The sequence below is a fragment of the Dendronephthya gigantea genome, unplaced genomic scaffold (genome assembly GCF_004324835.1).
Source record: "Dendronephthya gigantea isolate DGI-Jeju-01 unplaced genomic scaffold, DenGig_1.0 000026F, whole genome shotgun sequence".
In the NCBI taxonomy this organism is placed as follows: domain Eukaryota; kingdom Metazoa; phylum Cnidaria; class Anthozoa; order Malacalcyonacea; family Nephtheidae; genus Dendronephthya; species Dendronephthya gigantea.
This window is the reverse complement of record NW_021163036.1, coordinates 561,084-572,852: the sequence shown is the minus strand read 5'-3', so window position 1 is coordinate 572,852 and position 11,769 is coordinate 561,084. Positions and strand designations below refer to the sequence as shown.

Here is an 11,769-nt window from a genome sequence, read left to right as displayed (position 1 = left end):
AAAATAGCAAATATGACCATGGTCGTATATTCGCCGGAAAACGGCAAATACGACCATGGTCATATTCGCCGGAAAATGGCAAATACGACCATGGTCGTATTCGCCGGAAAATGGCAAATACGACCATGGTCATATTCGCCGGAAAATGGCAAATACGACCATGGTCATATTCGTCGGAAAATGGCAAATACGACCATGGTCGAATCCGCCGGAAAATGGCATGTACGACCATGGTCATATTCGCCGGAAAACGGCAAATACGACCATGGTCATATTCGCCGGAAAATGGCAAATACGACCATGGTCGTATTCGCCGGAAAATGGCAAATACGACCATTGTCGTATTCGCCGGAAAATGGCAAATACGACCATGGTCATATTCGCCGGAAAATGGCAAATACGACCATGGTCATATTCGCTGGAAAATGGCAAATACGACCATGGTCATATTCGCTGGAAAATGGCAAATACGACCATGGTCATATTCGCCGGAAAATGGCAAATACGACCATGGTCGTATTCGTCGGAAAATGGAAAATACGACCATGTTCATATCCCCCGGAAAATGGCAAATTCGACCATGGTCATATTCGCCGGAAAATGGCAAATTCGACCATTGTCGAGTTATGGGACGAATATGTAAGTGTCCCCCCCCCACTTTTTTATACCATAGTGTCTTATTTAAGGTATATTAAACAAAAAAATCAAGAAATGGTCTTCACAAATGTGAACTCGAAAGTCCAAACTATTAACATTCGACAATTCCATATAAAACAATTGGCTACTATTTTATTGACCGCTGACCAACTAAGTCAAATGTTTACGTGGCAGTTAATCATATGCATTAACTAATCAATGCAAACTGAGGCGCCCCCCCCCCCCCACTTTCCAACATGGATTTACGCCCTTACTAGTAACCAAACTAGGTACATGTGGTATACTCGACCGCGAATACTACCGGAATATGGTATTCTCGACAAGGGTCGAAATATGTTGAAGTTTGAAAACATCCATCAGTCAGCCAAAATGCTGGATCCTCCCGTGCATGCCATTTACACACATCACATAAGCAATTCATGATTGTATTTTCACTGAGCTACATTCGTTTTAAGTGGATTGACAAAAATCTTCCGATCGGCGTCTAGAATAGCTTCCACGGTTTATGGTTTATCTAAACAGAAGTGCTTTCTCTGTGTCACTGCGTGTTGAGTGAGCTGTTAGAATGCTGAAGTATGTTTAAAGTTAAAATATTTTGAATTATCGTCGATACTAAATGAGTCGTATGACGTATAATTTTGTGCAAGATAAAAGCGGTTTTATATAAGTCCAACCGATGAACTATGTTGCGATATGTTTATGCAAATGCTCCTTATATAGCTGGAAAAGTGTCTGCGAATATGCAAAACATTAATTCGACTGTATAAAAAAATACTTCAAATATGTCGAATAATTTCAGAAAAGGTTTTTTCAACAATGATATAAGCTTTTAAAATTACTTGACAGTTGACACAACTTCAAAAATTACCCAAACTTATCACCCAATGCCCATTATTAACCGCATAAATATATGGATACTATAGTCTATACAATTACACGTAAACTGCAAGTAATAAAACGTCGCTGAAATTGTCAGATTATTCTTCTTGATAACCGTGAATGTATTTACTGATATGATCTGGATCTTCGTTGCTGTAGAAATTCTTGATATGGGAGATGAACGCTGAAACATCGATTTTCCTGTTGTTGTTATCTGTCAAGTATTGATGGCACAAAGCTTTGCTGTTCTCCGTCACACCTGAGATATGAAACAAGATAATTTCCGTAGTAAATAATGATTTTGAAGATAACTGGTTTGTTGTTTGACTGGTTATATAAATCTGCTTTCTTTTTGTTGATTTTGTGCTCATATATGAATTAGATGCAGTCAATTGCAGCAAGCTTGCGAGGTAGGTTTCTGCAATGCACGTGGGAGAAAAAATTCTTTGCCTTTGGTCGATCTGCAGACGCTATGGCCTTGTGAGTCGTGAGTGATCTTACGTCACGATATTCAAAACGGATGTAATTTTTTTATCACTTGTATGCTTTACCGGTACAGTTTGATTTGCAAGTCTTGTGACCAATTGAAAAACGTTTTCAACCTTACATAGCCGGGGACACACAGTCCTGCTAACTGCATTCGCGGATTTGCATTCAAATGAAACATATTTTCTCTGAGACAGAAATTCTGCAAAATGTCAGTTCAGAATGGTTTAAAGTCCGAGGTAACTATTCGGGACAAATGACCTGAGACACAATCATCACAACGTTGTGAATAGTGTTGATATACAGCCGTACTTATCATTATTAATATGAAAAGGCTCAATCCTACAGTGACACTGTAGCATTGTAATTGTAACGCAAAAGATATTTTCTTTTCCCTTCGTTTTTTAAAGCCATGCATGCATCGCTCGAAATACGTTCGAAATTAGTTTAACTTTTAGACGAATAAGCCAAACAAACTTCCATACATAATTTATATATCCATGCAGTACACTTTCTGGCTAATTTCCATAAAACGTTGAAATATATAACCTAGCTTAACTGTAAACAGTCAATTGTTTAACATGATGCTTTAAACTTTAAAATCCGAGAATCAGAATATGTTTGGAATTCAAGTTTCCCGAATTCGTAGCGTCGCAAAGCAGTATCGTACTTCAGTAGGGTGGAGCAAATATTGGCCTTATTTTATGGTGGAGTGCTTCCCGTTAACAACTATATCTTAATAAAATATGTAAAGTAAGAACTATACTATAGCCTATATAGGTCGTAAATTGACGTCGTGATTTCTGTCTGGTAAACGTGCTAATGATATAAATTATTTTTTAACTCCTGGACGTCAACTAACAGAAGTCTTCCCCGTTTTGTATGCAGGACTAAGCTACCATAATGTGCAATAATCTATCCTTCAAGTGATCACGAGACTACTTGCACGAATCTGATCGACGGCAGCTTTTAAATTTCACCCTGAGGCTAAACTACGCTCAATGCACGAATTTTCTTTCTCACCTGGAAGCAACTCCAAGCCATCTTCCAAAAGGATGCCCTCGTCATTTGACCAACAATTCGTGTACGACGCCCTCAGTGAATCTTCGAACCACGCGGGCAACGCGTCCTTTTGAACTATGTGATCCCGAATCGACATGTTAAACGCGATGAACTCGTTCAGAGATATGTCCGCATGATTTTTAGCGAACTTTGCCATCTCTGTGAAGTAATGCATCGCGGATGGTATCCAGTCCGAGTCGAATCCCGCGATTTTCTTGTCGATTTCCTCGTTCGAGACGCCCTGGCTTCTCATTTGTCGCTTTATAACGTCTTCAAGTTGTTGACTGTGTATCGCTGCGTCCTCTTTAGTGATAAATCCCTTTCGACTGTGTTCGAAGCATTTGAATAAGTGTACGAATTTTCGTCGCAAAAATTCCTGTCCATTTGTTGCCATGTCGTGAAAGGTTTATTTCAGACGGACTCGAGTCTTGACTGTATAAATTGAGATACCTGTGTCGTTGATTTGCGTAGCGAGATTTGACTGTAAACAATGCACGACTTCGAATGCACCCAAGTGGCGTTGACAATGGCTTAAAAAAGACAGTCTTTGAATTGTGAACCTTAATTTGCGTTTTTAGTCGTGTCTCGTGAAAGCAGCGCCGTGTCTCGTGGAGAATTAACCGCAGGAGTATAGTTATCGGACACTGTGTCTATGAAATTTAATTAGCTTTATTACCTGCGATTTGAATAGTGCTACATTCGATAAAAATACTATTTTACTTGCGCGAGACCAAACCTTTTTACGACAGAGTGTGTCGAAGAAATTTAAACTTCAGAAGTTCGACTATTCTGGTAGCTAAATTGTCAGATATTCAAGGGCACTCTCGGATGCATAAACGACACAACGAAAGTAATGTTCTTTGCTTATAACCTTATATACGCTGTGCGTTGAAGCAAAGTACATCCATAATTAATCATAACTGAGGACTTCTCCCAAATCCGTGGATTTAGCGTCAGCGTAGCATATTCGACATTAAAACTGACAGCACTCATAGCAGCAACAGTTACGATCGCTTAGCTATTTGATATAAGGTCAGCATATAGTTTTTTATACGCACTGTACTGATTGTAAAACAATTCCTATCGCTGCAAAATTTGGCTCAAAAGTTTTCATCTAAGTACTTGGTCAATAATTTGTTAGCCAATCACTCAATTAATCATTTTTATTTACACGTTGCTCAGTGTTAATTTGAGTTAACGATAACTTGATTTCTACTGAAAACGTTTTGATTGAGACGCTGGCTTGCTGAAATGGGCAAGTTTTCTGTTGACAAAAAACCTTGTTCTTTTGCTTGTAACGCTATTCCGATTAGCTCAAGCGATGGACTGACAGCCAAAGATTCTCGATTATAGCCGTAGTTAAACATTTGTGTCCGGATAGACCCATAATATTTGTTGAAAATATACTTCTCAAGAAAAACTTTACACGAGAAGGTGAACTTTCAAATAAAGTAATTGAGGAAACGTGATATTTTTACCGACTTCTATACCTTCATAAATTATTTGCCCCAGTTGTTTGACATTTTATATCCCCACGAGCCACGACATTCCGAGCCCACGGCACACGACACACGAGCGAAGTCAGAATTCGGACTTCCTGGTGAAAATCTGTTATCAACAATTTTCGCGAACAATAGCTACCTGTGTAAGGTGCTAGGTTCTCTGGCAAGCTTCGCACTGCGAAATCAAATTGTGTCAGAAATATCGGTAATTAGATGATAGCAGGTGACGATGTGATCGCATTTTTTATTGTGCAAGTTTAGGCAGGCTGAGTTTCCATGCTGTTTGCCTGAAAAAACCATAAACGCCAAATGAAAATTTGATAGCATCGATATAAATATCAGTTGAATTATAAACCGAGTTTTTTGTTTTTGATTTAGCGATTTCGTTCAGTCGTATACGTTTGAACTCAGTGAGCATTCTTACCTTTTTTCAAACTGTCGTGACCATTGAGATGGAATGGTCGTGACTTATTTTAGATACGTCATTGTGAAAGCGATTCATTGTAATCGTTTTTAAAGCCTAAATTATCGTACTCAAATTTCTTACAACTTCACTAGCGAAACACTGACAAATTTAAAGGCCCGTGTAAACACACCGAAAGCTTTGAAGGTAAATGTATACGTGATGTTCCTTCGAACTAATTAATTAATAATTATGTATGCTATAAATTTTACCTTGTGTGCAAATCAGTTTTCATGATCGCCACATGACGCGAGTCAACACGCATTTCGCATTACGACCTTAGTTGTGCTTTCATTCTAAACAGTCTCTGCTGATCACAGAGATATAGATCTTATTCAAATTAAAGTTTTCTTACGGAACGATTAGACCTCTTGGAAAGACCGAAGGCTTTATTTTTTACTCGTCGTAACAACCAACTCGCAAGGATAACAAAGTAGCAATTCACTTGAGGTTTCTCCTCTCTTAAAAACCGACTTCCAAGCTCGCTTAGCCTGGAATTTTCAACCATTCCACAAATTAAAAGACGATGTTAGTTTTACAAACCTTTTTACAAATAACACATTAAAAACTCGTTTTTGTATTTCATTGCATATAATATCAGAGTATTCTAAATTTCATATAGTTGACAAAACTATCAAAAACTTTGAGTTCATACAGTTCATATAGTGAACTATTTAAATACACGTAAAGATAGAATAGCTTCTATAATAAACATCACGAGTCCATTTGTCTTCGAAATATATTATTAATGGGCGAAGACGTTTGCCCTGCGCAATGGGGCAAAGGAATTTGAAACAGTAAATATTTATATACGTGTAAATCAGTACTAATTTACAACACAAAAATGTAATTCAGCGCCCCGACATAGGCTAGACTTATATAAACTCATTTTGAGGTATTATTCTAACACTGAGCTCCATACCTGAAACCTGAACTGGACTCAATAGCTTCGTTCTCGCGCTAAAGTTAGTGCCATAAAGATGGATATAATTCCTTGGAATGAAAAAGAGCAAGCATGAAAACGGTTTCATAGATTTTGAAAACTAATATTTCTGGACATTCGTGAATAATCAATCCAGGTATAGATAGAGAGCTCATTGGCTGTATTTCATCGCGTGACAATGGATACTACAATAATATGATTCACATCGGATTATATAGTTAGTAACTTAGTATATGATGATTATAATATATTGCTCTGGAGTGGATTTTTTAAATCGGCCTCGAACAATAAAAGTAGATAATATAAACAGTTTACGAGCGGTTTGCGCACGCGCATTTCTTCACTTTAACATTGTCCACGTGACGTAGCACCGTATGCTGCATGCTATCAAAGTACAGAACTGTCAGTTTTCGAAATTTCGACGGCCGACAACAACGCGAATTTTGACTTGGGGCGACGCTTTGGATCGCAGTCGCAACTGCCTGAGCAAGTTGCCGCATCATCGGGTCGGAGCCCAACGGGACCGGCTGCTGTAGCCCGCAAATGCCCGTTTTGAACGAGGTGGGAAGAATAAACACGCTATTGTTCATGCCTGTTAAATTAACAGTGACTTGATGTAGTTTACACGTCGGTGCACGCCGCTTCGAGCGACCGTGGAACTTCGAAACATCGTCGGCACGTCGGACGGCTACGGCATCCCGTGGGAACAACTTCGAGATACCTTCGGTCGCTCGCCTTTTTCTCGTATTGGGTTCGTCGGTGTTCGTTACCAAGTACGTTTCTCTGACGAGATTGGTCAAAACGTTAGAGCACAGGCCTTTCCGAGTGCTTGGATTACGCAACGTGATTCTAACTTTTAATTTTTCATTTGGATTCGTCCCTGTAGCGAGTTTTCGAATAGAATTTGTCAGGTTAAGAGTGTTCACACCTGAGCTTTGTGGTGACATGACATAGTTTCCAAAGACTTGGCCTGATTTATGACCCAAGACTCGAACATTCAACACTGGCATACTGCAGTGGTTTTGTTGGGAGATATTCAATCGTAGCCTGGCACGCTTTAGGTTTTCATGTTGTAAAAAGCCCAAGTGGTCGAATGTGGCTTCGAAGGCAATGTCAGAGCTTTTCACAGCTGTTAAAAAGCAAATGAAAAAGATTGTTTGTTAAAGAAGTAACGTTACAGAAATTTGGATGTCATAACTTGCTGTTTTCAATAAGGCAATCGTTTGCATAATGGCAGAACGCCATTCCAAATAATCCGAAAGTTAATCGCAGTCAATAACAGCGATTTAAGGGAGATAACCCTCTTATATAGAACTTAATCCAAGGACTAGTTTGATTCATTTTTGTTTTCGATCTCCTAAAATGAATACATAGTTCGTTGACAATCTTGGAAGCTTTAAACATTAACCCGCTTAGCTAAGATTAACAATACAAAGCGTGGCAATACTTTGAGGTAATGAAATACGTCAATAGCAATCTTGGCAAAGGCGTACGCCTGTATTGAAAGAACTCATCCAATTCTGTTAGAACTCATTCAGAGTTTTGTCATTAGGGAACAAGGAGATAGTTAACGTTCTTTCTTAATCAAAGACTGAGTGAAAATACCTCCATTGAAACGTCATGAGGAGATTAAGATCTCCAAGTGAACGAGTTTGAGTGTGAGTGAGCTCATAGCTTTTAGAATACAGGGTCTTGTGAGATATTATTATGGTTTCATATAAAGGTTTTCATATAGTTTGTCATTATACGCTCTGTTTGAGCTCTGGTAAGTGCATTATCTTGTAAACACTAACATATCCTAAATGGAAGGAGAGTCAAGAAGACAAGGTATAGCTATAACGGCTAACATTCTCTCAGTCTCAGCTACCAGCTGCCTTACTCTGTGCTATGCCAGATGATTTTAACCGCGTTCCTGGAGTATAATACTGACAATTCATTAAGAGCTGCATGCGAAAGATACAAAAAAGTCTGTAGACCGAGGGAAGTGGTTTATTGGATATGACACTTTTTTGAACGAAATATATGACAGAAAGTATTTTCGTTCGCAAGTCGTGAGTGCTTAGCTGATATCACACCGACAACAACACCCTTAGCTTAATTTAAAAACGAAGTATATTCGTGGCTTGCAATGTTATAGGATGGTATGTTCCCTCACTTTGCTGTCGCTAAGATTTTTTTTTTTTTTCTCACATGTATTTAAAGCCCCGTTTACACTACACTCGGTACGGCTAGAATGGGTACCCGTACGAACCGTATAAAACTTGGTACGGGTAGCAATTTTATGCGCGTCGTGCCAATAAATTGGAGCTGCTTTCCACCGTCGCGTTTTTTGCACGTATGTATGCATACGCGCACGTAAAAGATTAAAACCTCCTAAGTTGTTGTATAATTAATTTTAAGCCAGAAAATACACACCAAATCATCAACAGAATCCAATCCTATTCAATCGTTGATTTCATAAGTATCATTTAAATGATTTTAAGCTTTTACATTGCGTAAAACAGCCTTAAGCCGTGCAATGAACTGAAGCTATTTGTGAATGTCTCATGTCAACCCATTAGCACTGACAATGCGCTTCAATTAGACTTCCTTTTTGAAGCGATATGGGTTAGTCAAGGTAATTTTATCACTCAATCATGCTCCATTGGTTGATGAGGTGCTATGTTACGGTATATTATTATTGGGAATTATTTTTACTATATTGGGAATTGTATCGCATTTTTGCAAATAAGCAGGCGAAAGTTCACCAGATACTTTTTGTGAACTGACATCTGTGTGATATAAGATCGTGGCTAGTAGGTTCAAAACTCAAGAGCTAATGTTTGAGAATTAACTTTTTGATGTTGGTTTTAGAGTTTTCTGAACTGAAATTCAGTCGTAAATGGACCAACCCTCAGATATGCGACCTTGCAATTGTTGGAATTCCAGACATTTTAAACACGAAACTCGAATTTTGAATATGAAGTACCTCATGTGTAAGTAGGTAATCCAGTTTAATACAAGTGCCTGAGTGTTTGAGAAAACATACGGTGTTTAGATTTTTCAACGAATCGGCTTATAGCAGTTGCCACCCAAAACCACAGTTTGACTGGATTTCCGCTTCAGTATCTCGCACGTTCTCGCTTATTTTTTGGCTATAAAAATAAATTTGTTTGAAAATACTTCTTTTACACGTTTTTAATCGAATATCATTGGAATAATAATGTCCCGCAGACATTCAAATATTTAGGTGGTTATAGTTATTTTTCTGTTAAATGCAATCTGTGTTTGTAGAAGTCAATATACCCTGTTACAGCTGGTGTCTAAATCACCCGCTTGCTCAGGCTCTCCGACAGGAACCGAACCCTAAGCCTCAGCTACCATTCCGGAGCAATGCTCTCACCGCTAACGAAGGCCCTTAAAGGGTTGAAGAGTCGAGATGCTTCGTCTCTCTAATATAACTGTACATTATTTACATAATCAACAATTCAATGATTGGGTTACGTCTTGTTCTGTGGCTATAAGCAGTTTTTCGTAACGGTGCATTAAAGGATCTAACATGTTTTAGGCAACCCCTTAACAAGTAACAGAGTTTCTGGTAACCACCCCATTATTGTGATGAACTTTCTTTCAACAAGTACAATTGTCGCATCAGTTCAGCCCTATTGTCATTACCACGCGAAAATTCAACCCAGAAATATGACTTTCCTCGAGGAACACTCTTCTGCTGAAATTTTCTTTCTCGTTAATAAACTAGATTTTCAATTTTTATTATGCTACCCGGAAGGCTTTCATTCACTGATAATCATCATACATCCCGCGCAAACCCACAAACGTAAGCTTTCTATGGTTGAACAAGGATAAAAGTAATACTGAATAGGAGAACCTTTGCGAAGGATGGAAACTTAAAAACGTTTTCACTATTATAACCCGATATGACACTCAGTTATTCCATATCAACGCTAGTGCAGTAAAAGCCATTAACGGCCTACGAAATATTTAAAAGTACAAACTCACCAATGGCTGCGTTGCTGTGCACGATACTGGAAAAAGGATTGCGCCCAGCCATATACCTTTGATACAGGTCTTGCATGAAGGTCGGGAACTGCTGTAGAAACGCTTTTCTTCGAACGGGAGTTCCTTCACACGCTTTTTCACAGAATGCAAAAATCAGCAGAAACAAACTTGCGATGTTCATGATTGAAGCTTGAAGTCTCTTCGAGTTCTCGGCTTGGAAATGTGTTGACTTTTCGAGGTGGCTCGAATTTTTTTTATTTCAAAGCCGGAATAAAAGAATGCTCAGGCTTTGGACAATTTCTGTTCCTAGGTTTTGTTGATACTCTCTGGTTTGACAAGCCAAGGCTACTCTCGGAGTGAATGTCCCTTGCAACAGAAGCAACGATGTCTAGTTGAACAGTGATATCCCAAGTGTTATATATACGCTCGAGCAAAACCCACCCGCATTGATATAAATTTCCGTACACGGACGTAATCCTTCACTCAATATCTTCAAAGACCCCCAGATTGCTCGCCTGTGTAAATAAAGCTTTTTGTTTTTAAAAGACAGATTCCAGGCTCTCGAATCGCGTAGATTTATCTGGCTAGAGCAGAATTAATCGCATAATCGACGGCCAGAGCTAATTTCCTTCGGAAACCGACAGAGGAAATCCAAAGACCATCCACCCAATGTAACGTTCCTCGATGTAATTTTGTAAAAAGAGCTTGAATTCTTAGTAGGTATAAACTGCAAGGTATACAGTTGAATATCTGTCTTAAGCGCATTTTATGCAAATGAGCTCTTGAGAGGTGTGTTCAAAGTCGCTAAACGGGATCACTATCACTATGCGCCTTAACTGAACTTTTTTTCATACTTTGAGATTATTGAGAGTTTTGAGGGCTTTCTAGATGAAAAATCGCGACCCTTGACTTAGGAAGGCAATTTAGGAAAAAGATTCACCGTAATAAGGATATCTAACACTTTGAAATTGATATCGAGTGCGGTGCGGTTTGATATGATCCGGGCAGCCAATTATCTCATGCAGAGTTCAAACGGGTGCCACCCATCAGGAATGCTGAAAGAGAACCGCAGAATAAAAAAGCAACAACCACTAGAACCGTCAGGCTATAATTAGTAGCAATAGTTAGTTAAAAGTTGAAATGGCCAAGGTGAAACTAGACGCTGAGTAAAGTTCACCTGGCAAGATTAAAAGTGAAGAAACGAATAACTTAAACATTCTAGAGAAGAAGGAACTGGGTAGTATCGCTGCATTAGAAGCAAATCTAAAAACTCAGATAGCTACAAACTCTGCAATGACAAATTGACAGAGCTTGGTGAAGATTGAAAGAGAACATACAAAAACCATTACAAAACAGTGAGCACTATTCCAGTCCGCAGTTAGCCTAGTATTGGTTAAATTAACCAAAGGACTGCAATGATTAACTGACATCGAGGAAGGTTGAAAGTGAAACACTGAATAAACATTGCAAAGCAGTAAGTAGTAGAATAGTCAGACTAGTAGTACTGCAGTGATCAACTGAATAAAACATTGCAAAGCAAATAAGTACTAGATAAATACCAGACTAGTCAGGCTGGTATTATTAGAAACAGTCAGCACTCAGTCAGACTAGCAGTACTGCAATGATCAACTGACATCGAGAAAGGCTAAGAGTGAAACACTGAATAAAACATTGCAAAGCAGTAAGTACTAGACTATTCAGACTAGCATTAGTAGCAACAGTCAGCACTCAGTCAGACTAGCAGTAGTGCAATGATCAACTGACATCGAGGAAGGCTAAAA

The 11,769-nt window shown here is 38.8% G+C and overlaps 2 protein-coding genes across 2 annotated transcripts; both read right to left on the bottom strand.

Moving 5' to 3' along the window:
* Nucleotides 1-1,066: 1,066 nt before the first annotated feature.
* LOC114523125 lies at nt 1,067-3,620 on the bottom strand. The gene is made up of 2 exons (XM_028543976.1): nt 3,046-3,620; nt 1,067-1,795 (listed from the first exon to the last, which is right to left on the bottom strand). Exons 1-2 carry the CDS (start codon nt 3,476-3,478, stop codon nt 1,635-1,637), a joined length of 594 nt encoding a protein of 197 aa, XP_028399777.1. The 5' UTR covers nt 3,479-3,620; the 3' UTR covers nt 1,067-1,634.
* A 2,027-nt stretch (nt 3,621-5,647) lies between these two features.
* On the bottom strand, nt 5,648-11,656 carry LOC114523023 (univin-like). Its single transcript, XM_028543829.1, has 2 exons — nt 9,989-11,656; nt 5,648-7,121 (listed from the first exon to the last, which is right to left on the bottom strand). Exons 1-2 carry the CDS (start codon nt 10,167-10,169, stop codon nt 6,304-6,306), a joined length of 999 nt encoding a protein of 332 aa, XP_028399630.1. The 5' UTR covers nt 10,170-11,656; the 3' UTR covers nt 5,648-6,303.
* Between the last annotated feature and the right edge of the window lie 113 nt (nt 11,657-11,769).

Coding starts and splice junctions, on each gene's coding strand:
- LOC114523125 (XM_028543976.1), bottom strand. CDS start 3,478: ATGGCAACAAATGGACAGGAATTTTTGCGACGAAAATTCGTACACTTA. Junction 1,796..3,045: donor TGGCTTGGAGTTGCTTCCAG/GTGAGAAAGAAA, acceptor TTCATATCTCAG/GTGTGACGGAGAACAGCAAA.
- LOC114523023 (XM_028543829.1), bottom strand. CDS start 10,169: ATGAACATCGCAAGTTTGTTTCTGCTGATTTTTGCATTCTGTGAAAAA. Junction 7,122..9,988: donor GCACAGCAACGCAGCCATTG/GTGAGTTTGTAC, acceptor GCTTTTTAACAG/CTGTGAAAAGCTCTGACATT.